A 27,720-nucleotide genomic window follows, 5' to 3' on the forward strand; every position below is an offset into this window, starting at 1 on the left:
TGTGGGTTTAGGGCTCTTAGAAGGCTAAGATGAATGTGAAATCTTGTCTTTAAATACAAATGTAAAGTTTTGACCTGTGTGATCAAAACTGCTTTCAATGTTTAGGCATCTGAAAAGCTCAACTCCACAGGGCAATGATGTGTTATCAGAAAGGCATGAGCTAAACCTCATGTTACTGAGAATTTAAGCAACTTAATTCCAAAATAATTCAGTCTAAACAGGAAGCATGATGGAAATGGTCTATTAAAGAGAGATTCCTACAAGACAGCAGAGACTCAAGAGCAAGGCTCTTGAGCGTTAAACCCTTTGTCTGTTAAGGAGTTAAGGATCAGGAAGAAGTATAGGCTAGCTTTCATTTGGCAGAAACTCTTTTGTACACAGTGATGGACGGTGTAACTTATGGAACAAACATGCATCTGCATATGTTCAGATTTATTGCAGTGCTATGTACAGACTCCCTTTAGAGACTGGGTAATCTGAAATTGAGATTGCTCAAGCACTATCAAGAGCCAGACAGTGCAGAAGGCTTATTTGTTTATTTTTGTCTCCTGTGTATTGGAAAGGGCCTCTGCTTATCAGAGGAAGCCCCTAGTTATCAGGAGCAAGTTTGGGATCTTAAGGTGTTTGTTACATAAGAGTGGGTTTTGTGGACTTCGCTATGGAAGTCAGAGGTCCTAATGTTGTCCTGGCAATTAGGAACTCTATGTCATGTGTTTGCAAAAACAAAGTTTCTCATAGTGTTTAACTTTACAGAAGAAAGATTTCCCCGTCTATGAGAGTTAAAAACCGAGTTGTGTTTTTACTGTTTTCCATGTTGGGAGAGGACTTTATCATCTTACAGAAAGAAGTTTTTATGTTACTGACATTTCTTACCTGAACCATTTTCCCTAAATCTTTAGTATATTTCAATTTTTTGGCTTTTTTTAAAGGTGATATTAAAAAATACAGCCATTAGGTTGAACGTTTTAAAAAGCTGTACCTGCTACAAAAATAAAATTTTACAACAGGATTTTTAATGCTATTTCCCTATCCTGTATATATTCCATTCTAAGACAGCAGATAGAATCCAACAGGCGCATGACTACAAGACTGGCTACCCTCGAGTTTGCCCATTCCCGGACTATAAGAACACATCCATGCCTGATCCCCACAGCAGAAGAGATTCACGGTTCCAGGGCGGGATTAGAAACCCCAGGGCGGATCTAAACCCACCCAAGCTGCAGAGTCCCAGTGAAGTGTTCGTTCGCGCACGCGCAGTGGTGCGAGGCCTTTGGTCCAGGTGAGCGAGTTTTCAGATCCCTCCTCCCCACCCCCACCCCCCCACAAGTAATCTTCGCGCCTTTTGAGGCTACTTTTTCTTTTCAAAGAAATGAGTGCTTTGGAGCACCTTTCTGAAACCTGAATCACGATGATTCTCTTAACCTACGCTCGCAGACAGGTACCGCGCGTCTCCCGCCGCCAGCATACGACGGACTTGAGAGTACCGCGCCTCTCATTCTCGCGCGAGGATCGCAACTCTCGCGGTGTTTGTTTATTTCCCCCAGAATCCTCCGCGCGAGGCGGAATTCTTCCCGCGCCGCCGCAGTGGGAGGGTGTGGTCTTGGCCCCGGTTCCTCCCGTAACTTTCTCTCTCTCTCTCTCTTTTTTCCGCCCCCTGTGGCTTTTGTTTTTATTTATTTAATTTTATGCCTTTCGGTTGAAAGATGGCGGCCCCCGAGCAGCCGCTGCCTGTCTCGAGAGGATGTCTGAGTTCGTCTTCGCTATCTCCCTGCCGGGGTGACCGAACCCTTCTGGTCAGACACCTGCCTGCCGAGCTGACCACCGAGGAGAAGGAGGACTTGCTCAAGTATTTCGGGGCGCAGTCGGTGCGGGTCCTGTCGGATAAGGGCCGACTGGTAAGGGCGCGGAGCCATCGGGAGCGGCGGGGTGGGGGGGTTGACACGGAGGCCGGCGCTTGGAGTCCGGGATGGGTGGGGTGCGGGGTGGGAGAGGCCTGGGGAGGCCCCGGCTGTGCTCTTTAATATGCAAATGAGAACAAACAAGCCCCCTCCCCGAAGAAAAACAAAGCCTGGGTATAATCTCACCACCGCGCTGCGTGGAGTCGAGCACGGCTAGAGTGGAAAGTTACCCGTGGATATAGAGTCTTTGGGTCGTGAGGCTTGACCTGAGGGCCTGGACGCCGTCCCTGAGCCTCAGTGCTCAAGGCTAGGACCCTACCACTTGGAACCACGACACCACTTTGGAATTTTTTGAGTGGTTCATTGGAGTGAAGAGTTTCCTAAGCGACTTTCCTTGTCCCAGCTGGCTTCAAACCGCCATCCTGAGATTTCAGCCTCGGGGGTGGTTAGGATTACAGGCGTGAGCCACCAGTGCCTGGCTGTATAAGTCTGTTTTTAAACCTGTCCTGGTAATCTCCCATCCCTTTTTTTTTTTTTTTTTTTTTTTTTTTTGAGTTTGGGGGATGTTTGTATTAGGTTCAGAGTACTCTTACAAGTATATCCTAGTGGACTTTTGTTTTTGTTTTTATAGTTTTGTTTTTTTGATCCTGGGTTCATTTAGAAACCGGTTTAAAATAGAGATCAAAACGAAGAATCCAGGCACCAGTGGCACAGGTCTGTGATCCTAGCTGCTCAGAAGGTTGAGATCTGAGGATTGCAGTTGGAAACCAGTGTGGGCAGGAAAGTCTGTGAGCCATTGATTTCCAGTTAAACAACAAAAATCTGAAAGGGGAGCTATGGTTTCCTAGTCTTGACACAAAAGTCCTAGAGTACAGGCCCTGAGTTCAAACCCAGGTTTGGCACTGAAAAATAAAAAGAGAAAGAGAAGGAAATTGCGGTAATTGAAGATGGGATTACTCTAGAGCTGAGATTTATTTTTCAAATTTGAGGAGTAGAGTCCATCTTCCTAACGATTTCCAGACAAGTGTTTAGGGAACAATATATCTAACAGATAAAAAGGTTGCACTTTTAGGGATATACTTTTTTCAAAAAAAATTTTTTAATGCCCGAATTTGGTGTGGTTTTTGGCAAGATGATCTGTGCTGGGTCCAAGTCAATCGTTTTAAAATCTGCTAAGAGATTCTAATATGCAGCCAATTTACAAGACCAGTGTTGATTAGTTTATCATATACATCATCTCTGATTGGTTTATTTGGCCATCTCAAAATTAGATGATTGTGTGATATATGTTCTCAAGCATTTTTTATAAATACTGATAGGAAGTTTTCAGTAATAGATTTTTTTCCTCATGACTTTAAAATGTCCGTAATTTACATGTAAATATAGACTTCAGGTGAAACTAATTACAAAAATAAAACTCAAAAGAAACACACCTTGAGTGATTTCAACTTTGCCTTTGAGGACAAAAAAGTTTAAGATCATTAAGTGTCTTATTGGAGCTTCTTTATATATGGATGTTTTAAAATTGACCTTCTAGATAGTAGAGGTTTTCAAATTGCTGATGACTTGAACTATTTGAATATGTAGAACATAATAGCTTCTGGCAAAATGTCAACATTTTTTTATTTTATGAGAAACAAAGATTATATTGGAAGTAATTTGTACTTTAACTCTATTACAGAAGCATACTGCTTTTGCTACTTTCCCTAATGAAAAGGCAGCTGTAAAGGTATGTTTTTTTTTTTTTTTAAACTAGTACAATCATGAACAGTTTCTTAACAAATCTTAGTGCAAAACTGTTATTCTTAAACTGTATTTTTTTTTAAACAAAATCTTTTATATTCAAAAGAATTTGCCCAGCAGGCTACATTCAACTGGTTTGTCCGATGGCAGAGCTTGTTCAGTGTTTGGATATAAGAATAATTGATTAGCTATGAAGCAAATTAAAATTAGCTGCACATATAATTTAACATGTCAAGTTGTTAAGGACAAAAAATGGATAATTATCTGTAATAGTTACAAGTTAAGATATTTTAGATGTTTTTGTTTTGTTTTTTGGCACTGAGGATTATATTAGGGCATGCAGGGAAATTTTTCATAACTTGCGTTCAAAATGCCTCAGCCTTTTTTGTTTTTATTGTCTTTTTAGACAGAATCTCCTTACCACTGCCTTGAACCTACTACTTTCCAGTGGTTGGGATTACAGATGTGAGTCACTATATAGCTGGCTGTTTTTAAGTATTAAAATATGTATGTCCAAGAAATCCTTTCCAATGGGGTGACTGAATTAGACTTCTGTTTACCTGGATTTTTAGAAGAAAATGTGAAAAGATTGTCCTGTGTTTATGGACAAGTAAAGCTACCAGATATGGGGGGGGGGGGGAGTTGTAAATAGGGAAGAAGCTAAGGATTGAAATGGAAATAGGATTTGAAAAATGTGGAGAAGTGTATTCAGTTTTTGTTTGGTAAGTGTTTAAAAGGCATTTGATACTTTTGAACTGTCTAAAAATATAATCAGACATGAAAATTATCTGGTTAAATTTATATCATGGAGTGGATGTAGAAAAATACTACAGGAGGGGCTGGGAATTTGGCCTAATGGTAGAGTGCTTGCCTAGCATGCACAAAGACCCGGGTTTGATTCCTTGGAACATGTAGAAAAAAAGCTGGAAATGGTGCTGAGGCTCAAATGGTAGAGTGCTGACCTGGATGAAAACCCAAGGACAATGCTCAGGCCTTGAGCTCAAACCCCAGGACTGGCAAAAAAAAAAAAAAAAAAAAAGAAAGAAAAAAAAAAAGTACTAGAGCAAGAAAACAAAATACAAAGCTGACTTTAAGACCAAGGCAGAAATAATTCCCTAAAAAATGTACTTAGAAGACAAGAGAAATGTGTGTACATATACACACACATGTATATGGATGTATATGTGTATATATGAATATATATATATATATACATACATGGAGATTATGTAGGTAGAATTAGGAGTGAGGAACATTTGGATATATTAGCTTTCATAAGAAGCTCTTATGTAATCTGTTAACTTTTGAGAAATAATTTCGATTGCTTCCAAGAAGTATTTAATAACAGTAAAACATAAACATTGTTCTTGAGATTTGATCAAGGTAGTGCTTTGCCACTTGAGCCATAGCTCTCCTTCTGAACCTTGATTAATTGGAGTAAGAGTACTGAGGAGTTTTCTGCCTGGAATTCAAACTGGATCATCAGATCTATGTCTATTGAGTACCTAGGAGTCACCCGTAGACAGCTGTGCTGCTTATTTTTGAGATAGGGTTTTTTTTCATTTATTGTCTAGGTTGCCCTGGATCATAGTTTTACAGTTTTACCTTACCCACTGTAGTAAATATGATAGGTAAAAACCATTACACAGCTGTTGATTGAGACGAATTCCTCCTGCCTTTGATGGATTAGAACATACATTCTTTTGATATCTGTATATGTTGTAGCTGGGATTATAGGCATACTGAACATTTAAAAATACTGTTCTAGAGCTGAGTCACAGTCAATAATGGAATTAATTCTTCAAAGGAAGATGAGCCAGGAGAAAAGACTAGGTAGCAGTTAAAGAAAAAAAGAAAGAGAACTAGAAAAGAATGTGTATTATGGATGTAAAAAGAAGAGAAGACTTCCTGTGATGAAACGTAAGATTGAAACAATGGTGATGTCTCAAATTCTCATCAATAACAAGGAGGGATACCTTAATTTTTTTGTATAGATTGAAGGTTCTAAATTTGAAATGCTCCAAAATCTAAAATTGTGATCTTTGGCATGTTTCTACAAGTGTCAAATATCAGCAAATACCACACTGGAACAGTCAAAGTGAAAGCACAATAAAAATAGATTATCTTCAACTGTGTATAAACTTATATAAGAAATGCATGTATATTGTTTAGATTTAACTATTATGTTCTAGGCACCTCATTTATGTATAAATATTCCATTATCTGAAAAAAAATCCAAAATCTGAATTCTGTTCCCAGACATTACACATATGAGATATTGTAGATCCCTGTGTTGAGTCATAATTAATCAGGTGGTATTTATCAACAAAAGATAATAGCCCATGCATAGTTCATAAATGAAAATGTTTCATATGTTATAACTTTTTATGTATTTGAAAAATAATAGTGTGTGTGTATATATATATACACATGAACAAAATACATGTGTGCAGAAAAACGTGATATAGATGTTTGATATGTATTTGTTGTATGTCTACATTTAAAATGAGATTCTGTAAAAATACAAAATAACAATAGGTGTAAGTAATAAATAAAATAATATATTAAAATGAATTATAATTTAGAGTTTATCAACAGCTAACGGTCTTTGGAAAGACTCTAACTCCTGGAACAATCATCTGTGGCCAGGGGTGAAATATAGCACTGTAAGAGTAAGGAAATAGTTTTCATCCCTTCCCTTTCCTATTTCAAATAAACAAATAAGCGTGCATGCAATATACCAGGTAACCAAGTCAGATACAGTAACAATATGATTGGGAGGGGTTGGGGGCAGGGAAATGGAGACAAAAATCATAAGACAGGGTATCAATATGTGAAAAGTAATGCACCTACTATCTGACGAATGTAACTGTGACCCTTCTATACATTACCTCAAAAAAAAAAAAAAAAAGAATAAGGAAATAGTCAAGACACATCACTAGGATGTTATGTGTGAAATGTAGTTCTCACAAAGGCGCCCAGTGCCAGTGGCTAAAGCCTGTAATCTTAGCTACTTAAGAGGCTGAGATTGAGGATCATCTTGGTTAGAAGCCAACCCAGGCAGAAAAGTCCCTGGGAGACTCTTATCTCCAATTAACCACTCAAAAAGTGGAAGCAGAGCTGTGGCTCAAAGTGGTAGAGTGCTCAAGGACAGTGCTGAAGCCCTGAGTTCAAGCCCCATAATGAAAGAGAGAGGTGGGGGGAGAGAGAGGGAGGGAGGGGGAGGGAGAGAGAGAGAATTGTAAATTTGATGTCTCCCAGGCAAAGATTGCAAATACAAAAGAATAAAAGTGAAAGGGGGAAAAAAAGTGCAGGGCTTCAGTCCCTCCAGTCCTCAATACTGAAATAAACAAATTGAAAGAGAAAAAGAAAAGGAGCATTACCCATCTTTAAACATAAGAGAATGTGTGAAGTGGGTGCGGTGGCTCATGCCTATAATCCTAGCTACTCAGGAGGCCGAGATCTCAGGATCCCAGTTCAAAGCCAGCCTGGGCACTAAAGAGGTGCCCTTCAGACTCTTATCTCCAGTTAACCATTAGAAAACCGGAAGTGGCTGTGGCTCCAGGGGTAAGGCAGTGACCTTGAGTTGAATTGCTCAGGGACAAAACCTGACCCTAGAATTCAAGCTGCACAACCAAACCCTCCCCCCCAAAAAATAGAGAATGTGTGACCTCTGTTCTGAGAAAAATAATTTAGCATAGATGACATCATTTTAGGTAGTTATAGATTCACTGATAAAGAAGAGTTCTAGAATTAGGTACAATTAAATTGTAGTCACAGTTCTAGCATACATTACAGAACAAAGATATCTTCATACAGCTTTTTAAAAGGGAACACAAACCATAAAAAATATACTTAATTGCCTAATATTTTAAAAGACAATAAATGATTTTGTGGAAAACAAAATGGTAGTATAGGGTTGCTGGGTAAAGAGGAGTCAGATTGCACTTTGAATGGTTAGGGTCATATTTTGGCAGAGATTTGAAGGAGGTAAAGGATGTTAGCTAAAGAAATTGATGGGAGAAATACATTCTACAATAGAACAGGGTAATTTAGGGTACAGAAAATGTTTATCATGTTCTAGAAAGACACCTACATTGAGCAAACAAAATAAAGAAATCGATCTGAGCTCTAGAGAAATGATAAAGTCCTTATTGTGTCAGTTTTAGTAATAAGTACTTCAGATTTTATTCTGAGAAAACAAGAGGCCAGTAAGAATTACCTTAAGCAAGTGAGTGACATGATCCTACTTACATGTAAAAATAATAAATTTGGTGGTTTGAAAATAGACTGAAGGAGGTGAACTCTGAGAAGTGGAAAAGTCTAATAAGGGATTAGAACCTGGATATATTTTGGTTTTGAATGGGATGTGTGAAGGAAATATTGAGGGTGATTCTAAGATTTTTGTTCTGATTAACTGGAAGAATGATTTGTTCTTGACTCATGGGGAGAAAGCTCCAAATAAAGCCTATGTGATAATATCTGTTCCTGGACTTCAAAACAGGTCTAAATAAAGTTTCAAGTTGGAAGGGTCATAGCACATTTTCGTTTAAATTTATTAGCAGAGTTTGCAGAGTTGGAGTTAAACATTTTTATTTTGCCAGCTTTTATAAGTAAAAAGACCTGATACATTCAAGTTAGAAATGGGAAAAAACAGCTAAGGAAAGTTTATTGTATTAACAGTCAAAAAGTTGTAAAGTGTTTATATTATTAAATTTTTACTGTTGTTCTAACTGAAGGCCTTGACACGACTCCATCAGCTGAAACTTTTAGGTCATACTTTAGTTGTTGAGTTTGCAAAAGAACAAGATCGAGCTCATTCCCCATGTCCAACTTCAAGCACTGAGAAAAAGAAAAGGTATGTAGATATTTGGGTTTTTCCACTGTCTTAAAATACTTAAAAAAATGCACTTTTATATGTATTAGTTTGTTGTCAGATTAACAAATCAAATAGTTTGAAACTATAAGGATATGTATTTCTATATTAATTTTAAAAAGCCTAAATTTACATTTATGCTTCAAATTGTGCATGAGATACTTGAGTGTTGATTTAACCTGTTTAATATAAATGCTGTAAAGTAGGAAAAAATGGCAACACAGGCAGGTTGATTATCCCTTATCTTAAATGATCTAGAAGTGTTTTAAATTTTTGAATACTTCTTAATACATAGTAAGCTACCTTGAGTTTATAATTCATGCTTAAATATGAAATTCATTTACATTTCATTGGAAATGTAAATGAGATTAGGAACTTAGATATACTTAGTATGCTTGAATTTGATTGTGACCTGTTAGGTAAGGTCAGTTGTGGAGTTTGCCACTTTTATGGCATCAAGTCTACTTTCAAAATGTTTTAAATTTTGGGTATTAGACTTCAACATGTAGTATAAATTTCTTTTATTATAGAGATAAAAAGGGTTATGGATAGACAAAGCTTTTGAAATTGAAGACTAGTATTTGTAGCAACCTACATCTTTTTCTTATGTGGTCTTTACAAACGTTACTTTACAGTTGTTGGTCCTAGAGTATTGTCCCTCAGCAAGTTGCATCATTTAGGACTTTGATTAAAGTACAAAAGTCTGGGTCGACTTTGGACAAAATATACATGATACAAATGAGTTATATGATTATGTTTTGTAAATCTAGTTTTCTTTTTTGTTACCATACCATGATTATAAATTGGCTGTGAAACATAAATAAAAATGGAGTATTGTACAATAATAATGTAAGAAGCATTTGAAGGTTGAAATACAATTCTACTTTGATCCAGTTTTACTGGTGTTTCCTGGAAAGATGCTTGAAAAGTTTTATTAATAGAATTACTACTATCGTGCTATATTTGCAATGATACTTTGTCTTTTTATGGATGTAGTGTTTACTCTTTCCAAAGATAAGAACAATTTGATTCTACATTTTCTAGGTCTGATGACACTGTGGAAGATGATAAAGAAAAGAAAGAGCTTGGCTTTTTAACAATAGAAAATGGAATTGCACCAAACCATGGGTTCGAATTTTTTGTTTATTTTCTATAACTCTGGTTTTGTTTCTATTATTTTTATAATATAAAATCTTTAAGGATATTTTCATATTTATCTTATGTGTAGTTTTAAAGTGAACATTTTGAGCTGTGTTTCTCACTGAATTCTTTTAAAAGAAAGTATCTATTAAATAGTCAGCTATAGGGGCCGAGAGTTTGGCCTAGTGGTTAAAGTGCTTGCCTAGCATGCATGAAGACCTGGGTTCGATTCCTCGGTACCACATACATAGAAAAAAGCCGGAAGTGGTGCTGAGGCTCAAGTGGTAGAGCTCTAGCCTTGAGAAAGTCCAAAGACAGTGCTCAGGCCCTGAGCTCAAGCCCAGGACTGGCAAAAAAAAAAAACAAAAACAGTCAGCTATAATTAAACTCTGGTAAACATGCCTTCTTTTTAATGCAATCAGCAGGCAAGTTGTCTTTAAAGACTAATTAAATTTTAGAAAGAATAAGATAGCTAAAATATGTTGTGTTATTCCAGGTAACTAAAATAAATATGACTGATAACATTAAGATATTAAAATGTTTTATTAATTTAATAATTGAAGCTAAATATTTTCTGTAACTTCAAACTTTCTAGTTCAAAAAGGAAAAAATGTAGAGTAACTTATTGTAATATTGCATTGTTGTAATATACTAAAATATTTTGGGCATTTAAGCATTTTTTTTTTTTTTGTAGATTGACTTTTCCTTTAAATTCATGCCTCAAGTATATGTACCCACCACCTTCAAGTACGATTCTAGCAAATATTGTAAATGCTTTGGCAAGTGTGCCTAAGTTCTATGTACAGGTATGTTGAAAAAGTTATATGTTTTCATGCTGATTCTTGTGCTATTATGAATCAGAAAAATTCCCGACAGTACACAATACTTAGTTATAAGTGTAATGAAATATTACAGTACTCTCAAATGAAGATATTCATAGGCTGTATTACTAACGGATATTACTAAAGAGAAGGTAATATTGAGTGTGTTGTGGTAATTTTGTGTTACTTTAGAATACAGATACTTTTAAAGGAAAAGACAGGACGTAATAGACTCCTAAAGCAAAAGGGTGAATTTTTTAGCAGTAAGTTACTTTGAAGTATGAAATATAGACGGGTCTTCTTCTATTGTACTGTTTCATAACCCACACAGGAGCAATGTTATATGAATACTTTCAGTAAGTTTCACATTGCATGATGTGAGACTTAGTAATTCTTACTAATGTGAATAATTGTACTTGTAGAATTGATTAATGTTTAAGGAAAGCTAACATTCTAAGATATACCATTGCCTTGGTTTCAACTGGTCTTGAGATTAAAAAGGAAAGAGGTGACCTTCCTTTGAAGTAAATTAATCACTTGTATTACCACAACCTAAGATGTTAGTCAGTACATCATTTTAATATTGTGTAATTTTAACTGTTTACCCTCTTAAGGTCCTTCATCTCATGAATAAAATGAATTTACCTACACCTTTTGGACCAATTACTGCACGACCCCCCATGGTAAGAGAAATTTCAGAATTTTCAAGAGCCAAAATTGCGCTTGCTCAGTGGTCAGTTGTACAATTTTTTTGTTGTTGTTTTTTGGGGGGGGTTTTGTGGGTCTTGGAGCTTGAAGTTGGCCTAGGCGCTATTCCTCAACTCTTCAGCTCAAGGCTACAGCTCTACCCTTGAGCCAAGTCCCACATCCCATTTTCTAGAGATTAATTAGAGTTAATAGTCTCAGGTCCCTTTGTGCCTGGGCTGGCTTTGAACCTTTAGCCTCAGATTTCAGCCTCCTGAATAGCTAGGGGTACAGGCGTGCCCAGCTTGCACAAGTATTCTAAGAACCACTAATATTCATTGAAAATAAAGAACGAGCGTAAAGTAAATGTGATACTAATAATATAGCTGAGAACTGAAAGTGGAAGAGAGCCAGATAATTGAAAAATGCATTGATTGTACAGACCAAACATTTTCCATTACTTCTTTAATTACATATGATTAATTAAATTACATAAAATTGATTATTGTAGTTTTATTTATTTATTTATTTTTTTGCCAGTCCTGGGCTTGAGCTCAGGGTCTGAGTACTGTCCTTGGACTTTCTCAAGGCTAGAGCTATATATGTGGTACCGAGGAATCGAACCCGCGTCTTCGTACATGCTAGGCAAGCACTTTAACCACTAGGCCAAATTCCCAGCCCTATTGTAGTTTTAATACTAATATTTTTTTATGACACGTAAGATTAGTAATATGTTTAGTAAAATTTATTGTGCAAGAATGTTTAAAAGTTAACATCCCAATAGAAGAAAACTTACTTTCGTGTTGCCTTCCTTTCTGCAGTATGCACTATTTGCTTCATATTTTTATTTATAACTACCTACTGGTAACACACAAAATTTAAGTTCTTAGTCTTTAAATACAATGTATTGTATCTTGTTCATGCCATTTCAAAGTAGCACCGAGGGATATTCTGTTCTAAGTCACTCAGAAGAACATTGTCTTCAATTATGTCCTACATAACATAATGCAGGCATCATCAGTAGTCCACAGATAGGAAAAGAGTAAGGATTATGTGTGGAAGCTCTGTATCATTTCTTTGACTACAACTTAGTTACATGATGAAATGCTAGGGATGTTTGCAAATTTAGTCCATATGATCTCCAAGAGGACAAAACAAATTTTGTGATTAGCCAGTAGTCTGCGATAGTAGAGATCCTTGAATTTATAAAAGAATTTCATGAGCTGACAAGAAATTAGAAGTATTTATATAGAACGGTAGTTCAGCTGATGTGTACCAACTATCAACTATTTATATAAAAGTTACTTCTAAACAACCCATTGCAAACATTTTTTTTTGTTGTTCTTTGAATTAGTATGAAGACTATATGCCATTGCACGCGCCTCTTCCTCCTACATCTCCTCGACCTCCTGAGGACCCTCCTTTGCCAGATGAGGATGAGGAATTATCTAGTGTAGAGTCAGAATATGAGAGCAGTGATAATGAAGACCGACAGAGGTTTGTACTAATAAATAACTGAATAGATTCTAAGAATCAGAATTGGAAAAAACACTTTTTTTTCTTATATTTTACATGTAATTTCTCTAAATTTGGAGGCATACATCTAACACCTAAAACATATAATATCTGTAAAGTAAGTTCTGAGAATGAACACTAGGAATGTAGGGAATATTTGGGGACCTATGCATAGAATTTTTTTGTTGTTGATTATGGTAGTGGTCCTCGCCTAAGCTCTGTTTTTGTCCAAAGCTAGTGAGTGCTCTGCTACATGAACCACAGTTCCTTATCCAGCTTTTTTGGTGGTTTTTGGAGATAAGAGTCTTACAGGCTTTCTTGGCAGGTTAGCTTCAATCCAAAATCCTCAGGTGTCAGCCTTCTGAGTAACCAGGGTTATAGGCATCTGCCACTGGTGCCTAGCTAAATGTATTACTCTTGATTGTTCTTAACAATCTACATAAATTATTTAAAGATTCTGGAAAAGAATAGTGAATTGTTAATGATGTCTGGTATATAATCTTTACCTGACTTGGTACCAGAACTGTGAAATATTTTCTGTGAAATTATGAAGAGTAAATATTTTGGTTTTTCTCAGATAGGTGGTCCCTGGTACAAATATTACTCAGTGTCCTCTTCTAGTAGCAAAGCAGTCAAAGTCAATACCTTAATGTGTGGATGTGGCTATATTCAACCAAAAAGCCAGCTGGATTTGGTCCTTAGTCTTCAATTTGTTGATCTCTGCCCCCCAAGACTTTAGTCACCAAATGATAGGAATTTTAGGAAACTTTGCAGAAGCCATATGTTCAAAGGACTGGTTGATATGAGTCAGAACCCATACAGATGGTTGGCAAAAATTATCAAGAGCAATACTACTCTTAACCAAGTCAATATTTCCTAAGTAGTAATTCTATACATACTCATTCTTTGTGGAAAATGTTAAAAGTCAAAAGTAGGTAGTGCTAAAACTACAAAATGAGAGTAGATATAGTATATTTCTTCAATACAATCATTTAATATAGTTGGCCATTCTGGATTGAAATTTATTGCTGAAAAAAGTAGCAAAAAAATGTTGGATTTGTTTAATTACTTACCCTCTTTGAAATTGCCTGTTTTTGTAAACATAATGATAACTAAGAACAGACAAAAATCCACTTTTGTTTGTTTTTGTTTTATTTTGATTTCTATTTAGTGATATGGTATGAAATGTTACCATTATTTCATAGTAAGTAATGAATAAGAAAAAAGCTTTTTGTAGTATCAACTGCTGGTTACTTGCTTGCGGTGCCCGGCACCCCTGACCAGCAGGGAAGAACGGACACCACCCGAGGATCCTTCTCGTATCACGCTTTATTGAAGAGCAACTTGATTGAAGGGAGAGCTGAAGCAGAGGGGCCCGGGGCAGGGAAATGCAGCTGCTTATATACAATCAAGGAACACGGGGCTCTTGCCATTGGCTGTTCTGTTGCCAGGGCCATTTTAAAACTCGGGATTGGTCAGGCCTCTGACGTCATACGGCAGACTCAGTGGAACGAGCAAAGGCTCCGCACTCACATACCAAATAAGGAGAACTAAGAAGTTGTTTACAAGGAGCGAGGCAGGGAACAGGCGCCATCTTGTAATGGCGGCCGCTCCGGCTCCCCACACTTGCTTCTCTCTTTGTCTCCTGGAAACTTATAAAACTTAAAAAGAAATAACAGTAAAATAAAAACTGCTTGCTACCTATGCTAGCTTAGTACCTTGATCCTCAGATTTCAGCTCCTCAGTAGCTAGTGGTGATGTGAGCCACCAGAGCCTGGCTGTTGATATTCTTAATTGAAAAATACTACATAAAAAACACTTACTGATCCTTATGAGCTATTTCAGAGCATAATAATTGAAAACTTAGTCTTCAAATAGTAGTTACCTTTTTATTTTAATGATTTATTTGTTGAAGTTATGCATAAAATGGTTTTAACCAGAACAGTTGGCTCTCACTAAAGTCATTTGACTATTGGTTTGGGAAAGTGCGTTAAAATTACTTGTATTGGGTCAGGAATTTGGCCTAGTGGTAGAGTGCTTGCCTAGCATGCACAATTCCTAGGTATCACATACATAGAAAAAAGCTGAAAATGGTACTATGGCTCAAATGGTAGAGCTCTAGCCTCGAGAAAGCCTAAGGACAATGCCCAGGCCCTGAGTTCAAGGCCCAGGACTGGCAAAAAAAAAAAAATATATATATATATATATGTATTGACTGATTATACATCTTTGTTCATTTGTTTAACATAAAGTCTACCCATTTCATTTGAGCATTGAATAATGTTTGTAGAAAAAAACCAGAGAAAATTTTAATTAAGTGCTTAATTTTTTTGAATGTATGAGCTTTTATGAAATTGGTTGTTGATAGCTTAGAAATTTTCCTTGTTCCATATAAATACATTTCATATTCATATTTATGACTTAGGAGATGTATTTCATTAATAAGTTTCAATTAAGTAAATTATGCTATAATTTATTTTAAATACCCAAATATAAACTGAAGCTCAGCAGAGTCAATGTTAATTAAATTCTAGATAAGGAAATCTTATGTTTCTTATGTTAAATATAGAATGACTAAATTAATGGAACTAGCAAATCTTCAGCCTAAAAGACCCCAAACAACCAAGCAACGTCACGTGAGAAAAAGGCGAAAGATAAAGGATATGTTGAACACACCGTCACTTGCCTCACACAGGTAATTTTGGTTAGAATTATGAAATGAAGGTTGTCTGTATATATGTGTCTTACTTTTTAAACTTACATTGTTTCTTACTCTTTTTTTTTTTTTTTTTTTTTTTGCCAGTCCTGGGTTTGAGTTCAGGGCCTGAGCATTGTCCTTGGACTTTCCTCAAGGCTAGTGTTCTACCCTGAGCCACCGCACCACTTCTGGCTTTTTCTATGTATGTGGTACTGAGGAATCGAACCTGGATCTTCGTGCATGCGAGGCAGGCACTCTACCACTAGGCCAAACTCTGGGCCCCGGTCTTACTCATGTTTTTAATATTAGTTTAACTGGCTTCTTATTTGCCAGATTCCTAAGTATTCATAATATTTCATAACCCATACATTAAAATTTTCCTCCCTTCATTTTATATTGTTATGTTAATTCTTAGTAAATCAAGTAATGAGTTTATCTAAATTACTTTTTATTTTCCCCATTTTAGGATAACTGAATTTTAATTCACTTTTTTGTTTTTTGTTTTGCTTTTATGTTGCCATACTACATTTGAACACCAGACTTCACTTTCTTTTTTTATATATATTTTTATTGTAATTAATAAAAGGGTTACATTATATTCGCCAGATAGAAGGTGCATTACTTTTCAAAAATTAATACCTTTTCTCATGTTTTCAGACCTCACTTACTTAGCTTTTCTGCCCATAACTGGCTTTTACAAACATCTGAGCCACATTTTCAGTTGTAGATTATTTCTGGTTAATTAGAGATAAAAATATCTTTCAGATTTGTCTGTTTTGGCTGGATCCAAAACTTGACAATAAGATCTCACGACTTCTGAGTAGCTGGGATAATAGGTGTGATCTACTTCCACCAGGCTTTATTTCATTTGTTATAGAAATAGTGTGATACCTCAACTCCATCTGACTTTACACTGCCATCCTTTTCATCCCTACAGCAGTGCTAATCAACCAAAAAAAGTATAGTAGGCTACCCTGAATTTTCCAGTGATCACATTAAAAGAGTAAAAATAAACAGAAGTTAACATGGTTACTGTTAGCTAGTTGCTAGTGGCTCATGCCTGTAATAGTAGCTGCTCCAGAGGCTGAGATCTGAGGATCACAGTTCAAATCTAATCCAACCCAGGCATGGAAGTCCATGAAATTCTTATCTCCAGTTAATCACCAGAAAACTCACTGGCTCAAAATGTTAAAGTCCTAGCCTTGAGCTGTCCCTGAAGAACTCAGGGATGATGCCCAGGACCAGAGTTCAACCCCTACCACCAGGAAGTAGGGGTGTGGGAGAGGGATTGTTTAAAATAGAAACTTGAGGAATTATAAATTCTTACATTTAGTCTTACGCAACTAGTGGCTAAAGCAGCACTGTCACATACTGTACAACATATAGCACATTCTTGCATAAACATAGAAAATATGGGTGAGCACTGTCACATGCTGTACAACATATAGCATATTCTTGCATAAACATAGAAAATCTGGGTGCCTTTTCTATTTTTTCATTATTGGTAAATATAATGGAGTTTAAATTAGCACTAAGGTCCTACTTTATTCATACACCAAGTGACTTTACACAAATTTTTAGCATCTGTTAGTCTCAATCCCCTCATCACTTTTTAGGAATTTAGTAGTACAATACATACTAGTTGAGATTTATTAATGTCCTAAATAAACCTAGATAAATGGCTTTAAACAATGGTGATGATATAAATTTGAAACAGTAAATAGTTTTTCTAGGATTATTTATAATACAGATTCATTGTATGATTATTTTTACATAGCAACTTACATCCTGTGCTGTTACCTTCGGATGTATTTGATCAACCACAACCTGTAGGTAATAAAAGAATTGAGTTCCACATATCTACTGACATTTCAACAGCATTTAAGAAAGATTTAGAAAAGGAACAAAATTATGAAGACAAAAATTCTGGTAAGAATATTCTTCTATATGCTGAGATCAGCTTTTTTGTTAGAATTGTTTTGTATTTTATATATACTGTTTTGGCATATGCTGTTGATGAACTTCATTCAACATATGTTATTTGGTTATCCTCGGTATCATGGAAACAGTATCCATTTCCAGCTTTTTAGTATAACAAACAAAAGTTTAAGTGAAATGATTAGTTTATCACTTAGTTTTTGCTAGTGATGCCATCAGATATAAAAATCTAGTGGTTTTTTGCTGGTGTCCATATTAGATATACAAAATAATTCCTTATGTTGACTTTTTATTGTATGTTGAATGTGATTAATGGTTTTATGAGCTAATTCTAGTAATGGTTATAAAGTAAGCTATATGACTATCCCAAGAGTTGTCAATTTTATATATCATAAATTCACATATAAATATATTTCATATCATAAACCTTTTTAGATTATTGTGTTTTTTAGTCTAATGGTTATTTACAAATGATATTTTTAAATATAAGACTGAAATTAGCTGGCTGCCTATGGTTCACACTTGTTTTAAGCCAATCTGGGAGGGAAAATTTTGTGAGACTCTTACTCCAATTAGCACCCCTAGTTGGAAGTGGAGCTGTGGTTCAAATGGAAGAGCACTAGCATGAACAAAAAAAAGACTGAAATTAAAGGTAAATTTTTTAGTTAGCCATTAATCTGTTGTAACAGTGACATTCTTTAAATCTTTATTTTTAAATTTATAAGATAATAAAAACAATACAAATGTGGTCAAAACTGAGTGTAAAATTTTTTTAAATGCCTCAACTACCATTATCTCCTGTCCTAGTGCATTGACTCATGGAGGGAATCAATGTTATTTGGGGTGTCTGTGTATACATATCTTAAAGCCTTCCAGCTGTTTGCTGTGTGTCAGCCTTGTGAAGAGTGTGTGTGTGTGTGTCTGTCTGTCTGTCTGTCTGTCTGTCTGTCTGTATCTGTCTGCCTCTCTGTCTTTCCAGGTATTATCTTATGTGTTTTATGTTTCTGCAACAAAGTACCTTAGATGTTCTACTTTATAGTATTTTGGTTTAGCTTTAGAAGCTTCTGGTCGTGATTTATACAGAATTATTGAGGTTTACTTGGCCTATGGTAAGGCAGCATATCATGTGGGGAATGTGGGATGGGAGAAGTTGCTCATATGACAGTATGCAGAAGGAAAAACACTAAAACCTTGTAATCCACAAACCCCTTTGGAGGGAGAGTCCTCAGTGAGCTCTGAATTTTTACTGGTGGCATCTCTAAAAGCTTTAATCACCTCTCAATATTCCCACAGGCCAAAGACCAAGGAGTCATTCTAAATCCAAACCAAAGTACCTGCACATACAGAAACATCTTTTTCTTTCATTCATTTTTTTTAAACAAACATTTTATATACACCATTCTTTTTTCATAGGTTTGTTCTGTAGTAGGCTATTGACAAAATAGCACATTATCTCTGATAGTTATGAGTTTATTGATTTGGAGTGGGGCATATTTTATCATGTCAGAACATGGTAATTTTTACTGCTATGAAAACATATCTTTGTAAATATACAATAGAATAGAGGATAGAGTGTTGGGAAACCAGTTCATGGATTTAACATATAACTCGTTTTTTAATCTTTAAATGATATTACACATTAAGGGCTACAAATTCCTTTCTAAAAGCCTTAACTAATTCAAACAAATTTATGCATGTATGAAGGTGGCCAGTCTTTTCATTCTATGTCAGTATCAAATCAGTGATATTGAAAGATCAGTGGAAATTTTTCAAGTTTTTGTTGATATTTTATAGTTGCAAAATTTCTCTGCTAATATAAAATTTCTCCATTATAAAGAGAAATTTTATAATCCTGTGTGCATCATATTCTATCATTTTCCCAGCCAGACTTTTAGTTCTCTGGGGTTTTTTCATTTTGTCCCAAGTAGCTCTTTATTTTTTAGTTTTGTAAATACAATAATATAAATAGACTATTTCTAATGCATATGTAACCTTATCTTTCAAAACATTTATATTTTAGGAAAGAAATCCAGTATATCACTACTGAAATTTTTAATCCATTTTTTGAAAAGTCATTTATTTAACTAATTTCTCTTTCTTTCTTTGTTTTCTTTCTTTCTTTCCTCCCCACCCCGCCCCGTGGTGTTGATTTTGGGGCTTAAACTTGATGATTCATTGATGACTAGGCACTATTCCTATTCTGTTTTGCTTGTGGCTAGTGTTCTACCACTGAGCCACTGGATTTTGGGTGGTTGATTGGAAATAAAGGCCTCATGAAGTTCTGCCCATTCTGGCTTTTTTCCATAACATCAGGTCTCAGCCTCCTGACTAGCTAGAATTATTGACATGAACTACCTGTCTGCCTTTGTGTAATTTCTCTTTTTTTGGGGGGGGGGCATGAATTATGGGGCTTGAACTCAGCCTGGGCACTGTCCCTGAACTCTTCAGCTCAAGGCTACCATCCTACCCTGGAGCCAAGCCCCACTTCCTGTTTCTTGAGATTAATTGGAGATGAGTCTCAGGTCCTTTTGTACCCAGGCTGGCTTTGAACCTTAATCCTCAGATCTTAGCCTCTTGAGGAGCTAGGATCACAGGCATGAGCCACCTCACTGGTCCTTTGTGTAATTTCTTAAATGTGCAATACTTGTTCTTCTGATGATTACCTTTTCTTCTTGATAGCCTAGGAAATGGTTAATAGATTTAGTGTCCTCATGTAAAAGTGTTTTTGTAATTTTATGGTGCTTAATTCATTCAGCATTGTATCTGTCTTTAGTTTTTTAAATTTTTATTTCAGCTTTCAATTTGATTTTATTTACCTTTACAGTAATATTGTGAATTGACCCCAGGGTCCTGCATAAGCTTGTCAAAGACTTTTCCACTGACCCCACCCCAAGTGTTTTATAACATTCTGATATATCGCAGTGAAGTCTTTGTAACTATTAAATAATCTTGAGTGGCTATAGTTGGTTAGCAAAATGCTATTATTAGGTGATTTATTTAATTACAAACTTCATGGTTCATACAATATTACTTAATATTATAATAACAAATTTAATAATATTTCAGAGTTACCCTGAACACTCTACTGTCTAGCCCCTAACCATTAATCACATGCCAGTTTGGTACTTCAGCTTGAGTATATTAAAATGGAACTCTTTTTTTTCTCATCTTGCATGCCTTCTAAGTAGCACTATAAAGATTATGTGTTAGTTATTGTCTGTTGCTTTTTCAGGCTATAATATCAGAACTGAATGGTTATGACAAGTCATACGGTGGCCTTCAGTGCCTGAATTATTTATTTACTATTTGGATTTTATTAGGAAGATCTTTTTATGCTTGTTCTAAGAAAACTTAATGTACAAACCTATCTTGGAGGGGAAAAAAACAAAATTTCTGAAGAGACTTCTGTGTGGTGTGACTTGATAAAAGATTTATTACAGGGCTATGTGACCCAAGATTTTGCCATTTCCTAAATGTCAATAACTAAAAATCACATATTATTTAAAAATTATATCTTATAAATGATGTTTATTAGAACTTTTTGTGAACTTTATTGTTGTCCTATAAAGTGACCACTAACCACTTGTGGCTGTTGATACATTTGAAATATGATTGTGGTAGTTAAAGAATTAAAGATTTTTTAATGATTTATGTGAATATTGCTCTCTTAGATTTGCCTGCTACTGAAGTGGATGCTTCAAATGTAGGTTTTGGAAAAATCTTCCCCAAACCTAATTTGACCATTCCAGAAGAAAATAATGACGACTCTGATGAAATGCCCTCAGAATGTATCTCTAGAAGAGAGTTGGAAAAGGGTAGAATTTCTAGACAAGGTACTGTCATAAAACAAAATACCATCTGTTCCATGATTAGAGAGCTATATTGAAGGATTATTTGTCTTTACAAAATTTTCACATCTTAAGGATTTTTTTTTTCTTTTTTTTTGGCCAGTTGTGGGGCTTGAACATAGGGCCTGAGCATTGTCCTTGGACACTTTTTGCTCAAGGCTAGTCCTCTGCCACTTGAGCCACAACTCTGCTTCTGGCTTTTTCTGAGTATGTGGTACTGAGGAATTGAACCTAGGGCTTCATGCATGTGAGGCAAGCACTCTACACTTCTGGCCTATCTTAAAGATTTTTATTGTTTAATACATCTTAGATAAATTGAGGGATTTTTTAAGTTGTTGTGTAGAATCCTTCTCACAATAATTAAAAATGGGATTTTTAACCTACTGTTTTATTTACATAGTTGTCAAGAATAGATTATTGACAGTCAGAGATGCTTTAAACATTTTAAGTAATTTAAGTCCTCATAAATTTAGTCTCTATATATTTTAGTCTATATTATATTAGACAAATTTTAGTTATTTTAGATAGCTTAAAATTTTAAAGCAAAAGTTCCTGCTTTTTCATATGTCTTGTATCATTTAGCAGTATTGCTACTATCATCTATGGTATTAATATTTTCTTAAAGCTCATTTTCATTTTGTCTGTTTAAAGTTACTTAGAATTTTCTTGGAAAAATTAAGGTATTTTAACTTTATATCTTGTTTTGTTTTGTTTTCAAATAAGAAATGGAAAAACTTTCAGTCTTCCGAAGTTACGAGCCTGGTGAACCCAACTGTAGAATTTATGTAAAGAATTTAGCCAAAAATGTTCAAGAAAAGGTATGTTGAACTTTATAAACTTTATTATTGTAATTTTTTTATCCTCTTCTCTTACTGTTTTCTTGTTGAATTTTTAGGACCTTAAATTTATTTTTGGAAGATATGTTGATTTTTCATCTGAAACACAAAAGATCATGTAAGTGCCATCAAAGTCTTAAATCATGTTTTATCATATGTTTTTACTATCTAGTGCAAGATCATATTATATTTGTAAATTAAAATCTCAGTCTTTTTTTTTTTTTTTTTTTTTTTTTGCCAGTCCTGTGCTTTAGCTCAGGGCCTGAGCACTGTCCTTGGCTTTCTCAAGGCTAGAGCTCTACCACTTGAGCCACAGCATCACTCCGGGCTTTTTTCTATGTATGTGGTACCGAGGAATTGAACCCAGGTCTTCGTGCATGCTAGGCAAGCACTCTACCACTAGGCCAAACACCCAGCCCCAATCTTGATCTTTTATATAGTCTTTAAATACTTTTTCCATCAAAAATGTTGAAAATGCATAATGAAAACACTAGAAATAGTACCTATGATTTCAGTCATCTGCTTTGCTCAGTCTTTTTAGATATTGTTGATAAAAATGATACTTTTGTTTAGATGCTAAGTAATAGCAAGTTCCTTAAGTACTTTTTCTGCCTTGAGATTCTATAAATCCTTAAAATAACAAGAGTTCTTGTTAGCCTTCTATTTTTAATATTTTATTTGAACAGATAGTATTGGATTAAATGTTCAAATTAAGATAAATAGAGGTGTAAAATAAAAAGTTGGAAAGTTTGTTATGATTGGCGTTATTGATTAAGTGATAGGAACACTTGCTCTAGCGTATGGAAGACCTAGGTTGATTCATAGTTCTTAAAATAAGTCTCATTGATACTTAAAAAAATACAGATAAAACGCAGCATAGAACTCATTGGCTTGTAGAAAGAACAAGTAGAATTAGAAAGCCTGATATACTAGATTTTACTTTGAAATAGCAAAATTTTTGTTGGTCATAGCTTGAACTCTGGGCCTAGGCGCTGTCTCTGAGCTCTTTAGCTCCAGGCTAGTGCTCTGCCAGTTAGAGACTCCTGGTTTTCTGGTGGTTAATTGGAGACAAGTGTCTCAGGGACATCCATTCCTGGAGTTGACTTTGAGCCATGATTCTCACGTTTTAGCCCCCTGAGTAGCTAGGATTAAAAGTGTAAGCCTCCAGGACCTGACTTGGAATAGCAAAATTTTAAGTTCCTGTATTTTCCTATGCAATATTGAAACTATTTGGCATTCTGTGAATCAAAATGATTTTTATTTCTCTTAGGTTTGATATACGCTTAATGAAAGAAGGTCGCATGAAAGGACAAGCTTTCATTGGACTTCCAAATGAAAAGGCTGCAGCTAAAGCCTTAAAAGAAGCAAATGGATATGTCCTTTTTGGAAAACCCATGGTGGTTGTATCCTTTAAATCAGTCTGTCCCAAAACTATGTTATATTTAGAAGAGTTTAACAATTAATTCTCATGTCATCTTTTGTAACAATCTCAACAGCTTAACTAGCTTGAGCTTCCTCATAACAGTTAAAATATTTCTTAACTGAAACAGGTGACACACTTGTTAGACTTTTATATAAAATAAGGGAACTTCTGTAACATATAGGTACTGAACTTGAGTTGCTTCCAATTATCATTTATGCCGCTTGAAAATACATTAAGGTGCCAGGTGCCGGGGGCTCATGCCTGCAATCCTAGCTACTCAGAAGGCTGGGATCTGGGTATCATGGTTTGAAGCCAGTCTGGGCCAGGAGCTCTTTGAAACTCTTATCTGCACTAAACTATCAAAAAGCCAGAAGTGGAGCTGTGGCTTAAGTGGTAAAGCACTAGCCTTGTCTGTTCTCTGGTCCTGAATTCAAGCCCCAGGATAGGCACCTCCCTCTAACCCCAGAAAAATAAAATAAAACTTATATTACTATATATCTAAAAGATTTCCAGAAATTCATTTGGAATCACTGAAAAGAATGTCATTATAACTTCTACTTGATAGTTTTATGTAGCAGATTTTTATTATTTTACTACCAGGTTATATCGGTAATTTACCATCTTTTTTTAGGAGTGAATACACAAACTAAAAATCAAGGGATAAAATGGACCCAAGTGTGAAAAGTAATGACTAAAAAGAAAAAGTACTTTTTTCTTTGTTTCATTTAACTGCATGCAGGAGTCAGTAAAAGTAAATTTAAAATGTTCATTGCTGTCCTATAAAGTTATTGATAATTATTTAGAAAACATTTACACATTGATGAAAGAAACCTTAATTTTAAATGCTAGCAATTTGCTCGATCTGCTAGACCAAAACAAGATTCTAAAGAAGGAAAAAGAAAGCGATAAGGATTAAGAAGGTAAGTGTGAATAAAACATACTCAGAATGCATTATTTTGAATAAAACAATCAGAATGCATTATTTATTAAGATTAGAAAATAGTTATAAGTAATGTGGACATCTTTTTTTTAATTTTAGGCAAATTTTATCTGTATATAATCTATTCCCATTAAGTTCAAAATTGTTATTACAGAATAATGCTTATTTGTATGTAAAGATTAAGTTGAAAGAAATAGTTTCATAAGGTGTATATCTTTAATTATTCATTTACTTTTTCTTCCTAAAGAACTGCTTTTAAATTTTAGCATTCAGTATAATCACATGGAGACCTTGATAAAACATTGCTGTATCTTCTAATAGATTCTGATTCATTTGGTCTGAAGTTGGTACCCCAAAGTCCTACTTCTTATGACTGATAGATTCTCCCAATTCAGTACTTTGGACAAGTGTCTAGAAAATAACAGCAAATTGTTAAAACTCTTGATAGCATCTGAGACTATATGTAACATCAAGCAGTTGTAGGGTGATCATTCCAGAGACCCCATTTTACAAGGGACAATAAAGACAAGAGTTTCCTACTCTTAAAATTTGGCAGTGATATGTGTACACGTATTTTGTGGAACATACTTGTTTCTTGACCAAGTAGTTTTAATATTTAAATAATTTTGTGAGTAGGAATGGTATAACTAAACATTTTAAGCGCCTAAGTTTTAGACTGTTCAGGTAGTTCATAACTACATGTTTAGCTACTCAGTTCCCAGTAGCCCATTGAAGACTCCATCTCTATAAATAATGCACCTGTCATTCCAGTTATTGAGAAAGTGCACATAGAATTGTGGTTCATGCTGACCTGGGCAAAAATCGGGATGCTATTTTAAAAAATATCAATAATGAACAAAATCACCTATCAATAAGGGCAGGATCTTGAGTTCAACTTTAGTACCACTAAATAAGTTCATTATTTTTTTAAGAAAGAAAATATGTTCTTTAAAAAAAAAAGTCTGCTGGGCGCCTGTGGCTTTTGCCAGTAAATCCTAGGTACTCACCTGTGATTCTGGGTACTCGGGAGACTGAGCTCTGAGGATCAAGGTTTAAAGCCAGAGTGAGCACTAAAGTCCATGAGACTTTTATCTTCAGTTAACTACCAGAAAGCTGTAAGTGGTGCCATGGCTCACTGGATAGAACGCTAGCCTTGAGTTGAAGAGCTCAGGGACAGTAAAAAGTAAAAAAAAAAAATAGTTTTAATAAACTTTATATCTTTACATACTAGAAGAACATGAACTAAACTGGTTAAAAATTTCTGTTATTTGTCTTAAAAATCTTAAATTAGACAATTACACAATGTTTATTCTTTCTGAGGTGCCATTAATATCTTGATTTTGTTTTCACATACCTATACTGGTATACTCAGATGCATTTTAAAGGCTGTTCAGGAAAAATCGAATGGTTTCAGTATGTATTTAAGAAAGCCATTTATCTGTAAACCTATTGCTGAAAGATAAGAAAACTTTAAATTGCATTCTGCTGTTCTTCTTTAGAAGCATTCCTGCGTAAATACTGCTGTAATACTGTCATGCAAAGTGTATCCTTTCTTGTTGTATCCTTTTTTGGGGTAGTGTTCTGTTTTTTTTTTCTTTTTTTCTCCCTAGGAATGTTTTGTCCCTCCTACCCTTTGATCAAGCAATAATTCAAAAGAAGTGTTTCTAAAATTGCTTGTGTCACTTGAACAAATCTCTTATGTAGTGTTTAGATTTGTTGTTGAATGTTTTTATGTTATTTAGGTTGTATAGTTTTTTTCAAGGAAAGTTAGTGAATCAGGTCATCTTACAAGTGTATACATGTACTTTAACACAGAATGGCCATGTTTCTTTTATTTGTGTATTTCCTAAACCGAATTCAGTAACAAATGCGTTGTGCCCCATCATATATCTGGTTTGAATATTTAGTTTTACATGTTCTAAAATTTAATTGAGAAAAGGTTTCTTTTTTTATTTTTTGAAAGTACATATATTGACAGTTTAGTGATTCTACATAAATCTCAAAGTAAGAATGTACATCTAAGATGTGATATAGCTAATAATTAGAAAGATGTATGTTTCTTACTCTTTCTTTTTTTGTGCACACCAAACAAATTTAAAAAGAACAAAAAGATAATTTGGAATTAAAAACACATAAGTAGAATTCAAGTTGATTAGTAAGTGAAAAGAAATAGTCTTTGTAGGAATAAGAACTGTAATGTCTAGAACTGGTGATGAACAGAATGATTGAGGACACTGATTCTCCAAGTTGGTCGACCATTTGAGTGACCAGAAACTTAAAAACAAAACCATAAGCATTATAAAGAAAACAATTATGGAAAATATATTGATGTTCCCTTTCCTCACAGTTTTGGTATAAACAGTTTAGTATTACATTGATATTAGAAATTTTTCAACTTTCAAAGTGATTCTAATATGCCATAAGAGTTGAGAACAATAGAGGAAGAGTTTCATTCCTAGGCTGTTAGCATAGAATTGGTACATCAGTATGTCTAGGAATGGCACCCAAGAATTTAATGTGCAGATTACCTTAGTAATTTTTAAGTTTTTATACTAATTTACTAGAGTCTATTGTTGATTACCAATCACCAATTTAGCAATCTAGTCTTTCTATAAATAGGAAAAGAAGTGGACTCTCTGCATTGCACTTGGGAAATTTTGCCATAAGTACTACATAAACTACACAACATTTTATTAATAATAATTATTACCCTAACAATACAAAAAACTTCAAAATACTGATTCCATTCAGTATGCACATTTTTTAAGACTAGAAATACAAATTTATGGGGTATGTACATAATTAACTTTGTTTTACTGACGTGATTCACTAATTTTCTAAGTAAAGGTTTTTTAGGTATTTTAAACAAATTCGGATCTTCTAACAACGATTATTTTTAATGGGCTTTTATGGTATTTTAGGTTTCTATTGAATTCCGTTTCTTTCAAGTTACTACTCAGCCTGGAGGAGAAGAAATAGACCTTTTGGACTGTGCAGCTGTACGTACCAACTATGAAAATATATTTACAAAGTAGATCTATATGGCTTTAAGACAAATTATTGGAGATATATTACATGTGTTTTACTGATATATATAATAAATTATTTTGTTTCCAACAATAAAGTCTCTGTTGTTTTTAGTAATATTGGCTTATATATTTCGGAAGGTATACTTGATAATTGAATTTGTAAATCAAAAATTACTAGAATCATTATAACATACAAATACTACATTTAAAAATATTTACCTGGATATACTGCATTTGCACAAGTATTTTTTTAATTTATAGTTTCTTTTTTATATCCCTAAACAAGTTATCCTCCCAAGGTGAAAATTTGTAAATTTACTATATTATCTTA

General features: G+C 34.7%; 1 protein-coding gene across 3 annotated transcripts in view; it reads left to right on the forward strand.

Moving 5' to 3' along the window:
• The first annotated feature begins 1,635 nt into the window (after nucleotides 1-1,635).
• Nucleotides 1,636-27,720, forward strand: part of Rnpc3 (RNA binding region (RNP1, RRM) containing 3) — a 32,916-nt gene continuing 6,831 nt past the window's right edge. Inside the window, exons 1-15 of one of the 3 annotated variants that reach the window (XR_016535913.1) lie at nucleotides 1,636-1,895; nucleotides 3,580-3,627; nucleotides 8,381-8,499; nucleotides 9,562-9,645; nucleotides 10,352-10,463; nucleotides 11,093-11,161; nucleotides 12,517-12,659; nucleotides 15,247-15,372; nucleotides 17,153-17,304; nucleotides 20,985-21,146; nucleotides 21,885-21,979; nucleotides 22,057-22,115; nucleotides 23,268-23,400; nucleotides 24,270-24,340; nucleotides 27,282-27,359. Coding sequence is in view for 2 of the 3 variants with exons in the window: in XM_090334283.1 (XP_090190409.1) it covers nucleotides 1,704-1,895; nucleotides 3,580-3,627; nucleotides 8,381-8,499; nucleotides 9,562-9,645; nucleotides 10,352-10,463; nucleotides 11,093-11,161; nucleotides 12,517-12,659; nucleotides 15,247-15,372; nucleotides 17,153-17,304; nucleotides 20,985-21,146; nucleotides 21,885-21,979; nucleotides 22,057-22,115; nucleotides 23,268-23,400; nucleotides 24,270-24,329 (1,554 nt within the window). In the remaining variant the exon portion in view is untranslated. Of the gene's footprint in view, nucleotides 1,896-3,579; nucleotides 3,628-8,380; nucleotides 8,500-9,561; nucleotides 9,646-10,351; nucleotides 10,464-11,092; nucleotides 11,162-12,516; nucleotides 12,660-15,246; nucleotides 15,373-17,152; nucleotides 17,305-20,984; nucleotides 21,147-21,884; nucleotides 21,980-22,056; nucleotides 22,116-23,267; nucleotides 23,401-24,269; nucleotides 24,341-25,859; nucleotides 26,652-27,281; nucleotides 27,469-27,720 lie in introns of those variants that run through there. The other 2 variants (XM_090334283.1, XM_090334284.1) reach the window with 2 other exon arrangements.

The sequence above is a fragment of the Megascapheus bottae genome, chromosome 6, assembly GCF_031878675.1.
Source record: "Megascapheus bottae isolate mThoBot1 chromosome 6, mThoBot2.hap1, whole genome shotgun sequence".
In the NCBI taxonomy this organism is placed as follows: Eukaryota; Metazoa; Chordata; class Mammalia; order Rodentia; family Geomyidae; genus Megascapheus; species Megascapheus bottae.